Here is a 16646-nt window from a genome sequence, read left to right as displayed (position 1 = left end):
AGCGAGGGCAGAATCGGAGATTGTGGGGGCGATTCTGCCGGCCATCCTCAGACGCCCAGGGGAGTCACCGCTTTCACTCTCTCTTTTGGCTTCCACGGCAAAACGACAGCGACAACGACAGCGACAGCGACGGCGACGGCGACGGATGTCAACAGCGGCCACGGCGATGGCAACGGCAACGAGATCGATGGCTATTGCGACCCCGAGAGGGCCTGAATACACGGCCCGAGTCTAGTTGGCTCTCAATTGAACTGCTGTGGACGGCCTCAATGCCGAGTGCGATGTCGTGATTCTGCAGGCAAGGATCGCTGCTGGGGAGTCTCGCGACGGTTTCAAAGCCAAAACACGTCTCCCTAGGCTCAATTGATGCTCTTGCGTCTCCTGATACCCTTTGCTCTCGCTGCAGAATCTCCCGTCTGCGTCGTTCTTTGGCTGCTGCGCTCTGCTGGCTCCTTGGGTGTTCCTGGCGCTTCTCGCTCTCTGCCGTTGAGGATTTTCCCGGTCTAGATGCCGCGATTAGGTAAGCCGATGATAAATCTTAACGCCCTCCACAGGGAAAAACTCCGCTCACCAGAGAAGAGAATTAGGGATCAGTCACTGATAGCCAGCCAGATAACCAGCCAGACCAGACGAACAGCCAGGAAAACGGCAGACAATGATATGAACAGGCTGGTCCGCTCCGTCATGGCCCTGGGATCGTCGTCGGTCGCGTCTCAGGCCAGAGTGCCCATCCCGAAAAATGGAGTCGACTATCGTGGGAAAATCGTCCTCGCGCCCATGGTGCGCTCCGGCGAGCTGCCTTCACGTCTCGTCTCGCTGAAGTACGGCGCAGACCTCGTCTGGGGCCCCGAAACCATCGACCGCTCCCTCATCGGCGCCGTCAGGCGCATCAACCCTCGCAACAACACCGTCGAGTTCACTCGCGTGCCCTCCCACCCGGGCCCAGATGCGAAAGACAAGGTCTCCGTCATCTACCGAATCGATCCCGCCAGGGAGAAGGGCAAGCTCGTCTTCCAGCTGGGCACCGCCTCGCCAGAACTCGCCGTCGAGGCAGCCAAAGTAATCGCGGACGATGTCTCTGGCATCGATGTCAACGCCGGATGCCCCAAACCCTTCAGCACCCTTGGAGGCATGGGTGCCGCCCTCCTGCAGACCCCAGACAAGCTCGTTTCGATCCTTGAAGCACTTGTGCGCGAGGTAGGCCAGCCCTGGCAGATTGGTATCTCCGTCAAAATACGCCTTCTCAAGGACCCCAAGGACACCGAACGCCTAGTTACCGCCCTATGCGCAACGGGTATCACGGGACTTACCGTCCACTGCCGCACTACACCCATGCGGCCCCGCGAGGCCGCTATCCGAGACCAGCTGCCCATGATAGCCTCCATCTGTCGCTCGGCGGGCGTGGCATGCCTTATGAATGGAGACGTCAAGTCCAGGGACCACGCCCTTGAGCTCATGAGCCAGTACGACGTTGACGGAGCCATGATAGCTACCTCAGCAGAGTCAAACTTCTCCTGCTTCCGCAGTGCTGCAGATGGCGGATGTGTCTCCTGGCGTGAGCTGGCGCATGAGTACGTCGCTGTTGCCATGGAGTGCGAGAATAAATGGGGCAATACAAAGTATCTTCTAAATATATTCTTGCCCGGCAAGGACAAGGTCGCTCAAGCTGTCAAGTCTGCACGGACATATACGCACTGCTGCACCCTCCTGGGGTTCAACGACCTGCTCCCTGCTGCAAACAAGATTGATGCCATACTCGGCATTTCGGACAGGACCGAGGCTGGCCTGCAGCGCAGTGCAGAGCTCCTTGGCCCAGCTCTCCTTGCTTCAGCGACTTCTACTACTACTATTACCACTACTACTACCAATACTACTACCACTACTACTCAAGAGGTTGACATTCTGCTGGATTCGAATGTATTAAGAGGTGATACCCTCAACAACCAAATCACCGCATAAACATTTCGTCGGTGGACGCTTTTCGCTTTTCTGCATCTTCACTCTACACAGCCGGCGTTTAGGGACGGAGCATCAACCACGGTTAAACTTACTTTCTAACATTTAGAACTACAACAATGATAATGTACTTTTAAAACTCCCAATACTTGCAACAAAGCTCAGAACATAAATTAAAAATGGTATATATATTTCTAAGCTATCATCATTATAAGCTGGTAACATTAACATGAAACGAAAAACATCTCTTTACATGAAGACAGTGTGGTGTCCGCAACCACCACCAGGCATCTTAGAATACTGGGGGTTGACGTCACGCTTGCCAGTCTTTGGGCGGGTTGGGAATCCCTTGAGGGACCGAGCATACTCGGCGATAGCATAGGCAATTGCTCGAGTGTTAAGGAAGATAGCTCCCTTGTTGATGTTGGCAACAGTGTCGCCCTTGCCATGGTAGTTCTTGTCATAGGCAACGCCAGCCTCACCACCGAACAGCTTAACTTGCTCGGGGGTCTTGACAACCTCAGCACCAGTGAAAAGGCCACCAGCGGGGACGTTGCGCTTGATGAAAGCAGAGTAGTCGGATCGGCCGGTGAAGGCAGTGGGCTGGTGTGGGATACCCTGATCGTCAAAGAACTTCTCGAACAGGTACTCGATTTCAGCAGAGCCAGCGGGGCCGGTCATGTTGTAGGCCGAACCGTCACCGTCGTAGATCTGGTTGGCGAAGTTGGGAGAGCCAATCATGTCGAAGTTGAGGTACAGCTTGACCTTGTGCAGCTCACGGTCATCCAGGCTGTTGACGTAGAAGGTGCTTCCAAGGAGACCGAATTCCTCAGCGGTCCACCAGGCAAAGCGAACGGCGTTGTTGAGCTTGAAGTTGGTAAGGGCTTTGGCAACGGTCATGATACCAATGGAGCCGGAGCCGTTGTCGTTGATACCAGGGCCGGCATCGACGGAGTCGGAGTGAGCACCGAGCATGACAACGTTGTTGTGGTCTCCTCCCTTGGTCTCAGCAATGACATTCCAGCTGCGAGATATCCGAATTAGTATATGCCCGTGGCAATTGATGCTGGATAAGGCGTTGAGTTACTTACGTGGTTCGGTTCTCAAACAGACTGATAACGTTCATGGTGACATCAACCTTGCCAGATGCAATGAGGGTAGCAAGGTTCTTTCCATCCTCCTGTGAAAGACCAGCGGTTGGGACATGGCGCTTGTCAAGGCCACCAAGAGTTCCAGCAAGGGATCCGGGGACGTTGTTGTAGACAATGGCACCAGCAGCCTTTGCATCACCAGCCTGAGAAGACTTCTCGCCGAAGCTGCAGACACCACGCTCAACGAGGACGATCTTGCCCTGAGTGTTCTCTGGGTAATCGGTCTGTATGCAAAAAGTTAAGTTAGCTCTCCCGTGCTCTTCATTCGAGAGAGAATGTGACGTATAGAAAGTGTATGGCACATACAGCATTGCAGCCATTGTTCTTGGCAACGACAAGCTCAGCCATGATCTTGCTGGCAGGAGGGCTGTAGGACATGGCGCTGGCCTTGAGCTCCTTGCCATTGGCACTAACAGCAGCCTCGGCGTGAGACCACAGGTGTACTTGCTCCTGCTTCTTCACATCGTAGTAGCCAGTAGCCTTGATCTCATTGTAGATCCACTCGACAGTGTCCTTGTGGCCATTACCACCAAACACTCGGTTCTTTTCAGGATGAGCATCAGAAAAGCTTTGCAGCTTCTCGACGCCTGCCATGATATCCTTGAGCTTAATCTTGTTTTGCAGGTCATCCTATGCATATACATCAGCATATAAGAATTTCCAAGGAACATTGTGATTTTTTGTTCTGCTGTGGAGTTATAGGTGACAGGGGCGAAGGTAGCATCGATCTGTTGAGAGCAACTCACCTGAGTGACCATAGGCTTGAAAGGCCATCCGAAGGGCTCTTGACCAACAACGCCCTGGGAGATGGTTGTGACGGCCACGGCCAGGCTCAACAGTTGCGACTTCATGGTGAATATGCTGTGCTCTGCTAAACGAAGGGAGAAGGGCAACCTGGGGAGAAGGAGGCTTGATATGGGAATTCCTCGCTGTCGAAGATCCTGCCGATCTCCTCGAAAGGTTGGGTCTGACACTGGTTAATATATACGGAGTACCAGCCGACTTAATATGCTGAGACCAAAAGGTATCTTATTCCCATCAACCCGTACCTCTTCCTCCTGTCCTATCATGCAATCTCGCTCGGCTTCATGCGGGACCAATTTCCCATGATCATGGCCGCAACCTGCCGGTTGTTCGTGATTTCGCTATCTGAGCACATGGATGTGCATCCCAAGAACCCAGAGCAGAGCCCAAACTTTGCTTCCTTCGGGTTGAATAACTCACAGGAATTTGACATTACGTCCTGCGTGGAAAGCTGAGGCTTGTCTGCTTATCCCCGCCCCTTCCCCCGCAAGTCAATTGCTGAGCTGGACTCAGGCGAGCGTATAACTTGCATTGCAGGTCAGGCATCTTCCCAGCTAAAGTCCCCATGCAATGTTGATTTTCTTCCGCTGTCGATCCCTGCAGGCAGGGATCTTCCCAATCATGCCTTCTCAACTCGCTTCAGCTGTCTAGCTTCCTTGGCAGGAAGGGGTCTCACAGAGAGATAACGGTGCAATGGATTTGCCCATCTGTATCTTCAGCAGGAGAACATGCATTCTCCATCATTCCGTGTAGGTAAGAGTCATAACTGGTGCCGCCAGTGAGTAACCTGGTCCGTCTTTGTTTTCCCTTGGAATCTTTCTCTGTCTCTCGACAACTGGTTGTCTTCTGCAAGTCGTCTAGAAGTACTTCGACATCTGGGCATTTTGTCTCGATCTCGTATAAATTTTTTGGCCTCGGGATGAAATTCGCTGCTCCCCACAGCCGCCAAGGCCAGGAGGTTCCATTTACCCCAAAGAAACAAATATCCCCGGAGCCCGAAATACTACCAACGGAAACAAGACGGAAGTAAGAAGCGGCATGACTTGGTCTTCCAAGTGTAAATAAGTATGGAGACGCCGGCGGAGAGGCGAAAGATAGCAATTTCTTTTGCTCTCTTCGTCGTTCTTGGTCCGGACTTTTGTTTTATTGCAGGCCTATGGCCATCACGAGGAGCCACGCAGGGATATGGCGAGTGCTGGGACTTCTTGTCAAAAAGTGACATTATTGGAGGGGATGTCATTGATATTTTTAACTTAACTCTTCCTGGAGAACATGCCGAGAGGATCGAGATCTTGTCACCCCCAATCCTTGAACAGGTATAATGAGCTCTTCCCGTATTGCCTTTCGCCTTGTATCACCATCTGTGAGCTGCTGTCATGGCGGAGAAAGTCTTGCTTGCTTGACTTCTCCCATGCCCATGGTCGAGGAGGATTCCTGGACCTGCCAGATCCACTCGAAAAGGCTACAGTCGGATGATCTTTTCCCATAACAACTATCCTATACGGATGCCATGGGTTGAGGCCCTTGCTTGGGTCGAAGCGAAGTGGGCGAGAGAGATAACGCTGTTCCCGCCACAGGCATGGCTCTGGGGTAGAACAACAGCGGAGGCAACAACTAATCCTGAAAGCGGAGTACATAAGCATAACTATCGGCCAGTGGATTCTCATATGACCAGGGATAGATTAACTGTGGCATGCATACGGCTTCCCTGTCACTTTTGTCGTTGGTGTTGTCTGCCGTCGCTCAAGATATTATTGTTGTTGGTATGGAAGTTGAGAGGACGTCAAAGATGTGTCCCAAAACGGCTTTCCCGAGGATCTCCGTTGAAACATCCCGTCCCTACATTTAGACAAGATGTATTCTCCGTATAAAAGGTGCGATATAAGAAATCTGCAGCCAGGGGTAATAAACGAGCTAAGAAGCTAAGAAGGAAGCCATACTTACTCACAAACTAATATTCCGGTCTGATATTGTTGGCACGGCTGAAAAAAGTATGTCTTACCGGCCATCTAAGAGGCCTCTCTGTGGCCTCTACATCTACTCTTGGTGCATTGGACCGGCGCCATTGAGGCGAGACATTGCTTGGCTGCATTGTGAGAATGTCCTTTGGATGATTCTGATATCAGCCTGACAACACGCTTGGTCGGTGTCCAACTATGGGGAATAGACTCTCGGACGTATACAGTTATCTATTTTCATGGCATTTTAGGCCCTGATTATCTTCAGCTAGAAGGTTCAGGAAGGCCAGGAACACAACTAAGTGGCATTTTTGGACTCAAGTTAACTCTAACGGAGGAAGGGAGCCGGATACCAGTGATAGTTAGGCTGCTGATTGGATGACCACGCAGCAAACCAGGTGGAAGTTTGCCCAAGACAACAATGATAATGGAGATGATGAGAAGAACCGATATTAACCAGGGGTATCGCCAGCCGTCTCACATGAGCATTCTTCAATCCGGAGGAAAAGAAAGCGAGGAAAGTGGTCTCTATTCTAGGCGGAGTCAATATGGGGAGTATTCTATGTGCGATTTCCTGTGGAGAACCCGGGGGGGTGGGGGGGGATAAGTAAGAAAAGAGATGGCCGGCTGTGCAAGATGGTGCAAGATAATAAAAGATAAAATGCATGGGGTGATATTAAGAGATATCTTCTGGCGCTTGCTCTAATTCAAGGGTCGACATGACCAGTTCCTCCACGGCCTTGAGGCTTTCATCGTCCCGTTTTCCGCCGAACTGTGCGCCTCCATCTTCCCCTGCCACTCTCTGGTCCAGGGCTAGCTTCGTTTGTCCGAGGGCATGGATCTGTTCCTCAATGGTCCCTCTTGTCACAAGGCGTACAACCTCGACTTCACGGGTCTGGCCGACGCGGTGCGCACGGTTTTCTGCCTGAATGTCTTCCTGTGGGTTGAAGCTCGAGTCGAATATTATCACTTTGTTAGCGCAGGCCAAGTTGATCCCTGCACCACCGGCCTTGGTTGACAGCATGAACACCGGGATGTCCACTTGCTCATGAAAGGCATCAAGGATGGACTGGCGGTCTTCGACGCTGGTTTTCCCGTCAAGTCGGAAGAATTTTATCTTCTGAGTCTCGAGAACCAGTTCCAGGATGTCCATGACCATTGTAAACTGGGAGAAAACTAGAATCCGGTCGCCGTTTGCGATATAATTATCCAGGAGCTCGCAAAGCTTATCAACTTTTCCAGAATTCATCCATTCCTTATTCTTAAGGGCAAATTTACCAAGAGCGGCGGGGCTACCTGTACAGAGAGTATGGCATTCGAAGTCATTGTATTCGCGTAATTCAACGTAAATTTGATCAGGATCGGAATGTGTCCACTTCTCGTCTTTCAAGCATGCCTTTGATATTCGACTTAGCGTCTTGTCATCATATACCCGACGGGAGAAGAGTGGGTGAATTGCTGCCTGTCGTAGTTTCATGAGTATATTAGACGATTTGTTCCTTGTCAATTTCTTCCCCGCCGCTCGGTCGGCTATATGTTGCTTCACCGACTCAATCTCGCTATGATAAATCTCAATTTGAGATGCATTCATTTCGCAGTACTCAACACGGGAAGTTTTAGCGGGCAGGTCAATCACCTGGTGCTTCTTTCGTCGCAATACAAATGGCATCAGCATGGATTTCGCCCGAGCAATCCGTTGCGCAGATAGCAAGGCTGAATGTGTATCGTCCACTGTTCTAGCCTTGGCCCTAAATATGTACTCAAGATCATCCTTCCGTTCTCTGAAAACTGAAGGTAAAATGAATCCAAGCAGTGAGGCGAGCTCCTGAAGATTGTTTTGGAGCGGAGTGCCCGTGAGAAGTAGGCGGAATTGCGCTGGTATGCGAATAAGTTTCTCGTATAATTGAGACTTGCTACTTTTGAGCATGTGGCCTTCATCGTAAACACAGACGTTGAAGTTCATGGATCGAAGAAAGGCCGCATCCACCTTCGCTTTCGCAATGGTATATGTGGTAATGACAACATTGATATTCTCTCTGTTGTCTTCTATTTCAGTTCGAATTTCTGCTCGAGCCGCTTGCCCTGCATAATATGGCATTGTTTTCAATTTTGGACAGAAGAGTGAAAACTCGCGAAGCCAGTTCTCAAGTGTTGAGGCCGGGACGACGACCAGATGGGGCCCAGTAACTCCAACTTCAAGGAGGTGAGAGAGGAAAGCAATGACCTGACATGTCTTTCCCAGCCCCATGTCATCAGCAAGGATACAACTGAGGCCTTGGTCGTAGATTAATTTGAGCCAGTTGATTCCCACAATTTGGTAATCCTTCATCGTTATGGTGTCACTCATAATGGAAGGCTGGGATATAAATTTCCTACCCCGGGACTTATCGCTAACGTCATCCGCATCCTCACTTGCACAACAACGGCTGGATGGGCTTCCAATCCCAGAATCCTGGATCCCGTCCGAGGAAGGCTTGTCAAGAGAAACTATTTCCAGTTCGCCACCATCCCGTTTTGATCCGAATATGTCGACTCCCCAGCGCTTTATCTCCGTTGCTATTGGCTTCCCAAGGGCCTCGCATTCAGCGACTAGAGCATCAACTGCCTCATAGCCTGTCCACATATCTAGGCATTTGTCAACTATTTTGTCGCCCAAAGCTTTCTTTGAGGTTTTCTTCTTGTTTCCAGGAGCTTTTTCGGACATATCAGATTGCTCGATGGAAACACATCGGGCAGAAGCCAGAGACGAGAAAGGCCTTTGTGAAATGAATTCATTTGCAACGTCAACAGTAATTTCCGCGATGTCAGAGAGATCTTCAGGAGAGCAAATATTGAAAAACTCCAATACTTTTGCTTCCTGTGATCCATCATCAGGACTTAGACTTTCGGCCTCTGAATCCGAAGAGTAATCATCCTCAAGGGGTATTCTCGGTGAAGCTAGTCGTCCTTTTCCACGGGCAACAGTCTTTTTAGGGGGTTTACGGGATACCGATTGGTCAGATACAGCGGTGTCCGCCGGCGATTCCTGGCGTGATTTGGAGCCGCGTATTAGACGCCGGCGTGGAGCTTGTGGTTTATCTTCTGACTCTCGGTGTGAATTAATAGGTTGTTGGCTGGATGTCCATTTGTCCTGAATTCGACCTTTGGATTTAATCTGCTGTTTGACAGCGGAAACCCGTGGTATGCTACAATCTAAACTCAGTTCATCTTCAGACATTAAGTTTACTGAGCTCTTTTCTTCCAAGTTCGCAATGTGCTCTAAGGCATGTTGGTAATTTCCCCGATGCTGTATGAGGGTATCCAAACAAAACCGAACGGATTTATTGGGGTATACCGAGTATAACCTCTGTACCTTTGTTCTTAGGGTAAAGTCGTCTATTTGGTTCAGTGTAAGGCTGTGATCGTCTGGGGCTGGAGGTGTCGTTCGATTTCGTTTAGTAACCATTTCTGAAGCACCCGTTTTTGTTATGTTCGCATTCTCTGCGGATCGCTTTTGACCTTTAGTACCATCTGGGCTATAAAATGCAGCCGCAGTGATTTCACGAAATTTGGCCAAAGAGTTTCCCGATGCTGAAACGGGGGATGAGATATATCCATCTTTCTCCGGACTAGGAGCTGCTTTTGCAAACGTAGACGGCCTTATATCTGTAGTTCTCACGGCTGAGAAATCATCATCTGAAGAGCCGCCGCGGTATGTAGGGCCATCGTCTTCGCTAAGGTCTATGACTGGCGTCCGCCTAACTGGGCCCGTTGAAAAAGCGGGAGGTCGAAAATGGGTTCCTGGCGGTGCAATCGAAGCCGAAAAATTCCTGTTCGTACCCTGTAATGAAGGCCCAAGAGGAGATGAGCCAGCAACTTGAACTACGGCATCATGCTGAGGGGAGGCCTTCGAATGATTTGGAGGCTGAACTATTTGGGTAGGCTGGGTCAAGAGCTGGGTTGGTTGCGTCGGTGCAAGGATAGAGTGCTCGCCGTTGAGAGGAATTGTGGCGACTGTTTCCTGTTCTAGGGTCTCACGGGTATCGGAGGCAGGCTCATAATCATTATTCAAAGCCCTGCGGGCTGCGGTCATATTTCGTATAGGGGTGTCGGGAATGCGGTCCTCCATGCTTGCTAATTACCTCAGTGTCAAGAGGCTAGTGCAGCGTGCTGCAGTAGACTACTGCCATGGTGTTCTGAGCATTCTGTATTTGATCGTTAGGGGAAGGGCCAAGGGGGCAGACGGGCGCAAGTATGCTTCACACAGAGCAAGTATCGGAAATAAAAAAAAAAAGGGTAGCAACAGGTTTATTTCGTTGCAAAGCATAGAACAGTAAAGAGTACAATCTTGGAAGTTCCTAAGAAAAATGTCCATCGCCGAGAAAAAGCACGTGACAAACACAATTATCACGTGATATGATTTAGGGTTAAGGTTAGCGGCTTAAAAGTTGAGTAGAGTTCAAAATACATAAAAGTCAAAAGTTTCGTATAAAGTAAAAAGTAGGGAAAGTGAAGCGCGGTGTTGGGACAGATATTAAACGGATATAAGGGAGTCAAAAATTACCTTTCCCTTTCGTTTTATTTAATATTTCCGTCTGAAATCTCTACTTTATTGATATGATTAAACAAAGTCTACATGTATAATTCCTGGCACCGTAGCTTGAGGCCATACTTCAGGGGTCATCAGCAGTTACTCTTGCACAGACATTGCGAGTCACCTGGGCCGGAATTTTCAAGCAAAACGAATCGTAATATCAAGCTCCTTAACTTAACTAATGGACCCCCTAAATATAGTTCAATATGCGAGAATAGCATACCTATAGAGGTTACTAGCCTAGGTTCATTCGTAAGCCCCTGATGTGTTTGCCTATAAATAGTCAGAAGATCTTAAGGTTCTATAAGCCTATTAGTATCAGTCTGTGAATTGATGCATACATACAACGACTGTGGAACAAACCTTAATCCTAGATCATAAGGAGCTCATCGATAGGATAGTGGTCATCAAATCCCTCCTCGCTACTCTCATTTGACTCAGATATTTTGAGTTTGACGAGCTTATCTATTTCATCCATCCCTCTGTTTATCCGACAGAAGTTGTATACAGTCCTCAAGGGAGGTAAATGGGCCAAGGAATTTCTTGTCGATAAAGGCCCAGTAGACTTCATCAAACATAGAACTGCGCCGCGAAGCTAAACATACCCAAAATAGCCCCGACTCCATGGAGCGTTCCATTCGAGTAGAAAGACGCTACTGTTCCGCAAGGGTAGTTTGTACCGCGGATCTAAGTTGGACAAAAGCCGGTGCTGATGGTCTGAAAGTAACAGCTCCGGTTAAGTTTAGAACGGTCCCAGTCGTTGCAGCCCTATCGGGTCGATTAAGACGAATACAAATCTATGTCTGGATACCCTGAAAACTTTATAGTGTCTTTCGTTGTGAAAGAAGATTTCAGGGTTTGGGAAAGTGGGCGGTTGTTCATCCATCCTCTCTATCGTGATGAGTTCTGGTATCTGATAGTTAACACCTTGTGTCAATGGAGGAGGGCAGTTTAGAACGTCTCTGATCGATCACAAATCTGCAGTCCTAGTTTGGATAGGGACCTGGGGTCAGGTTGGGTATGGCTGTTATACGACGCCAAGAGGTCCCAACGGGCTCTTGTTATAACCTCGATCTCCTCTGTGTTTTCGGCCCCGTTGATAGGATTTATTGAATACTTCAAGGTTGACTCCTTTTTATGCCCTCGGTCATCTAGAGAGCTACTAACTGCTAGTTATGGCCATCCGGACCATACCAACACACAATAATTTCCTCATTCGGAAATGTTTGTTCTGTTTGCCACAGGGTCCACCAGGCTATGAAACCCCCTTCCTCGCGCTCTCTCCGCTTCTTCTTCTTCTCTTTCCCCCCGGTCTTCGCGTTTCAGTCAGCATCATCAACTTGCTACTACAAGCCCTTCTCCCTCTTCTTCTTCTCCTACTTCTACTTCTTCTACAAGGTCTTATGATTCCCAAACATTGCCACGTGTCCAGTCAGTTAGCGACGTCATATGGTTCTGTGCAAAGGAACTAACTGGTTTGTCATGGTTACGTGAAGATGCCACTGTCACCGATGCCTTCTGCCCCAAAAGGGTCAGAGTCAACTGCCTCTGCCTATGCTTCGGCGGCCCAGTCATATAACACCGTTGGTCCACGGCCTCCATTTAACCCTCTACCTGCATGTCCCAACCCAATCAAATGGGATGTAGAAGGACGAATTGCAGAGCTCCAGGCAATAATTGATAGCCCAGAAACAAAGGAAGGCCAGAAAATAAACCTTCAGGCTGCTATCAATCTATACCATGAGAAGAAGCTCCCTGCTATCGCCGTCTAAATTCAAAAGGGAAAAGTCATCTCCCTTCAGGATTTTGATCCGGCATACCCTTTTTGGGTAGAGGTAATGCTCCCTTCCGGTAGATATCTTATATCTTCTATGCAACCTGCTTACTCACCTTCTATCTAGGGGTTCGGCCAATAGTTTTCAGCACAGACTGCTCATCCCTGCTGTTGAGCCAACCTCCTAAATGCGACCCAAATGGGAGACAAGCCAATTAAGTCTGGCCTTGCACGTCACGATATCTAACTAGCTAATAGATGGATCCGTGGATGAATTCTAAGCTAGGTATAAATTATCAATTGGTCAACGACCGTACAAAGCATCAGCTCCCTTTTACGTATAGAAGTATGTGTATAAGGAAGTGGTGTGCATGCGCTTAATGCTCAGTTTTAGCTGGTGAGTAGTTAACCAACCCATCCCCCCCCTCCCCATCAGCTGGATGTTCAATATCCCTATTAACTTATAATCGAGGCAGCCCTAGTTTCCCAATGAGTATTTCAGATAACTAGCCATGCTAAAAGAACAGCAGAGAGATCGGGTACAGCCTCTCGTGCAATCTCGCTAGCATGCTACTGAATAGGATTCATGCATTTGCCCCCCGGTACTCCCAAGGAAACGGTAAGAATTATAGCTAGCCGGGGGTCTGGTTGTGTAACCGTTCTTAAGAAGCGGATCTAGGGCGAAGCAGGATAACTCACACACTCTTGGCCTTATTCACCGCCCATTCATGGGTTCTGAGATAGTTAAGCAATGTGATCGTTATCAGCAGACGTTCTGAACCTTCCTCGACGATCTCAGCAATGAAATCCTTCCAGAATCAGATGGGCCTCATTGACCCGGGAAGCGAGATATCTCAAATCGTCAGGAATCTCCAAAAGAATATTCATGGCACAGATGCCAACGCCAGAGACCAATGTGGATCAAAGTCAATGCTGGTCGCTGAATAAGGCGGCGAAGGAACTGTCAGGCTGATCTTTAGAGGAATCCTGATGTTCGTGCTAGTTAGTGTGGTTGGCTGAACTCTCCATATCATGGCTGTGAAAAGGGACGCGAAATTTTAGCGAAAAAAGTCTGCTTGTAATCATGAGGAGCCAACATTAACTTTCAAGACAGCCATGGCCTGAGACGCTGGAAGGGATAACAGATAACTAAGGGAGAAGACGAGATGGTGAGCCGGCTATCTGGATACGTCGCTCGGATAGATAGAGCCGAGCGTTATCAATAGCCAAAAATACCCCAAATAAGATATTTGATTTACCAAAGGTGCAGCACGATCGTTGCTTTACGAACTGGATACTAAGGGGGATGTATTGGCTATCATTATGTCCCCCCGAGGATCCAGTACCAGGGGTAATCCTGTTCAGGACTCTACATCCCTTCATCCTCGTCACCGCCAATGATAGGTTAGAAGAGCCACTCTCCACAGTACAGCTCTTGGACAATCACAACGACCAACATGTCGGACGGAAGAAGACCCATATACTACGTATAAGTATCACTGCGCCGGAGCCAGCCAAATTCTTGGGGAAAACTGACTCAGATCACCATATAACTGTGTCATTAACATCCGCTTCTTAAGAACAGTTACACAGCCAGACCCTCCGCTAGTTATAATTCTTACCGTCTAGATGCGATTCCGATAATTTCTATGGGAAATTCCGCGGCCTTCTCGGTTGGGCGGGCTGCTTTGGCCACCGCTAATGCATGTCATTGTTCCCCTTCACCACTTCGATAGGTTACTTAACTAACTAGTTAGTTAGTTAGGACTAGGATCTCCAAGTCACAGAAAATCTTATTATGACCAATTTCCCGTGTTTATGTGGCGAAAGTCTGCGTCGAGAAGGACATCATGCTACACGTTGACTACACGCTCGCTAGCAACAACTGTCTTTTTTGATACTTATCTTACAGAGTCAAAATAATGCTTCAAACCCTGGAATTGGTGACCCAGAAGATGCAGACTGCATTAGAATTTTCTCCACATTGATGGCCATTCAGTGCTCGAGAAAGCTGGGGCAGTTTGGATACTTGCAGCTGCTCCTGGTCTCATCATCGCCCTCCTTGTTGCCGGTGCTCCGTTTGTATCTCAATCGGCAGCCTGGACATATCCCTTCTCATCATATAATTTGTTCTGCAATCATTCCTATTCCTAGACAATGGGCTGAATATGGCTCCATTATTACCTCATGAATGACTTCAAACCGCAGATCTATTTATTGACGGTTGAGAATTGCCAACAACAATTAATTATACATCTAAAGGAAAGACAGCCGTTATCTTGGCAGGTTGAATTCCGATGATACCATCCTGAACATTATTAGTTCTTCATATACTGTCTACCCATATATTACATTCTCGAGATACGGAGTATCTCCAGCTCTGCACAAGACAATCACCTATATCACTTTGCACATATAGAGGAGCCTTACCTCTGAAGTGTCTTGGCTGGCTCCTCATACGTCGGATGGACCCAAATCCGCCTTGGTCGTCGGTTTCGAAGCATTATTATATGGCTGGGCGTTCTGGGTCTCTAGCACGGCTACAGCCCACCTCGAACCATGGCGATGTCTACCGAATCCTTGTCTACAGCCCTGTCTTGTTGACTACGGAATGGCGAGATAGAAAGAAAAAAAAATTTTTTTCGTGGTAATTGCTATCCGGACAAGGACTATCTCGACGAAATTTATAAGATTGCCGATCACGCCTGATCGTCCAGGAACAAATTGATGCCCCATATGGCCCTCTCGTCCGTTCTCAAGATTTTCGCCTGCAGTTCCGTTAAACCTCGTCAGACCACGAGACTAGAGTTCTGGAAATCTTGGTAACTGACAGGACCGGTGGGACCTTATTAGTTGACGACGCGCTTCCCGATCGACCGTATGGGTCTCCACCGTTAAAAGAGCCTCCCTGTTTTTGTTTTGCTCTCCTCGTTCATATACTTGACCGTGGCCAGGGTGTGATCATGAACTGCTGTCGGCGTTCACTTCTTCAACTACCATACCGAACGATTATGTGGCTGTGGTATTGTCGTCCACGCCCAGCTGCTATCGGACACCATGCAGATCCCTCCAAAGAAAGTGCTTATGTCCTGGCCACGGCCGAACTATGAGCATCCAAAAGAACTCCGAGGGCCTGGGTTGATTATATTGACTGCCATATTCGCTCCATTGACTGCCGCTGTCGTTGCTATCCGCTTGTTCACTCGTATTCGAATATCCAAAAGTTTTGGTACCGATGATATACTCATAGTTGCTGCAGCAATCCCGGCCATTGCCTGTGGTGTAATTACCGTCCTGGGCACGATCAAGTATGGATGGAGTCGACATGTCTACGATGTACCGTTCGACCAGCTTGTCCTGGGACTGAAGCTCACCATGGCATTGGAGTGTCTGTTTGGCGTCAGCTGCGCTCTCACGAAGCTATCCCTCCTCTTCTTTACGCGGAAAATGATTTTCGGGATAAATTCAAAGATCTTGAAGTGGCTCGTTTGGATTACCATTGCCGTCGTTGCTGCTGAAATGGTCATCTTTTGCATTGTGGTTATTTTCACCTGCCGGTATGGTTTGCCCTGATCAACACTCTCATTTGATCTGTATAGATGGAAACAAAAACAGCCAGCAGCTAACTTGAATCGGATCTAGCCCAATATCAGCGTACTGGACTCTAAGCTTCCACCCCCAGGAATGCATTAACGAAACGGCACATCTCCTGATCGGTACAATCATTAACATTTTCACGGATCTCTTGGTTGTTATCTTGCCGATACCGACTGTCATGGGCCTCAAGTTGCCGTACAGACAGCGTATTGTCTTAGCCCTCCTTTTCGGCGCCGGTTTCGCAGTCTGTATTGCAGGCAGCTTCAAAACCTACTATGTTCATGCATATAACGTCTCGTATGACAAAACCTGGGATTCCTACCCCGTCTGGATCTCAGGCACCATCGAGCTGTACCTCGGCGTTGTATGTTCCAAATCCCCTCTGGCTAGAATTGTGAATACTGTATAGCTGACAACAACATCCAACTAGATTGCTGCTTCGTTAGCCTCTGTCAAGCCATTCTTCGCCCGCTACCTCCCCGCAGTCCTGGGCACATGGTCCTCCCAACGAGGCGGCCATTCTTCTGGATACTCCAACTCCCGGTCTCGCGGACGGCGAGGAGACAACGGTTATGTTAGTGATGGCAACGGCGGAATTCTCAACAGCTACCATACGACAACGACCGTCGCTTCCGCAACACCAAACGGCATCGAGTTTGTAGACCTGGATAAGAAGGGGGTGATGGTGTCTAAATACATAACGTATGAAGCCAACAATGTATCGAAACCTTCAAGCATTCGGTCCGCGGACGCAACATCAGAGTCGGAACTGAGGCTGACATGACCTAGATTTTTTAACTCTTTCATCTTTTGTGTTTTAGTGTGCATTGTTC

General features: G+C 48.8%; 5 protein-coding genes across 5 annotated transcripts; 3 read left to right on the top strand and 2 right to left on the bottom strand.

Moving 5' to 3' along the window:
• Positions 1-528: 528 nt before the first annotated feature.
• On the top strand, positions 529-1959 carry ARB_00495 (uncharacterized protein; the record flags this gene model as incomplete). Its single annotated transcript, XM_003013264.1, has 1 exon — positions 529-1959. The coding sequence occupies one exon, from the start codon at positions 529-531 to the stop codon at positions 1957-1959; it is 1431 nt and encodes a 476-aa protein (XP_003013310.1).
• A 246-nt stretch (positions 1960-2205) lies between these two features.
• Positions 2206-3958, bottom strand: ARB_00494 (aminopeptidase, putative; the record flags this gene model as incomplete). The annotated part of the gene is made up of 4 exons (XM_003013263.1): positions 2206-2980; positions 3048-3331; positions 3414-3737; positions 3854-3958. The coding sequence occupies 4 exons, from the start codon at positions 3956-3958 to the stop codon at positions 2206-2208; spliced, it is 1488 nt and encodes a 495-aa protein (XP_003013309.1).
• Positions 3959-6545: 2587 nt separating this feature from the next.
• On the bottom strand, positions 6546-9977 carry ARB_00493 (uncharacterized protein; the record flags this gene model as incomplete). Its single annotated transcript, XM_003013262.1, has 2 exons — positions 6546-9589; positions 9689-9977. 2 exons carry the CDS (start codon positions 9975-9977, stop codon positions 6546-6548), a joined length of 3333 nt encoding a protein of 1110 aa, XP_003013308.1.
• Positions 9978-11938: 1961 nt separating this feature from the next.
• Positions 11939-12214, top strand: ARB_00492 (uncharacterized protein; the record flags this gene model as incomplete). Its single annotated transcript, XM_003013261.1, has 1 exon — positions 11939-12214. One exon carries the CDS (start codon positions 11939-11941, stop codon positions 12212-12214), a length of 276 nt encoding a protein of 91 aa, XP_003013307.1.
• A 3059-nt stretch (positions 12215-15273) lies between these two features.
• Positions 15274-16597, top strand: ARB_00491 (uncharacterized protein; the record flags this gene model as incomplete). Its single annotated transcript, XM_003013260.1, has 3 exons — positions 15274-15773; positions 15859-16177; positions 16244-16597. The coding sequence occupies 3 exons, from the start codon at positions 15274-15276 to the stop codon at positions 16595-16597; spliced, it is 1173 nt and encodes a 390-aa protein (XP_003013306.1).
• Between the last annotated feature and the right edge of the window lie 49 nt (positions 16598-16646).

This window comes from Trichophyton benhamiae (assembly GCF_000151125.1).
Source record: "Trichophyton benhamiae CBS 112371 chromosome Unknown contig01356.0, whole genome shotgun sequence".
Taxonomy (NCBI): Eukaryota; Fungi; Ascomycota; class Eurotiomycetes; order Onygenales; family Arthrodermataceae; genus Trichophyton; species Trichophyton benhamiae.
The sequence above is the reverse complement of the archived record's forward strand: the minus strand, read 5'-3'. Positions and strand labels throughout refer to the sequence as shown.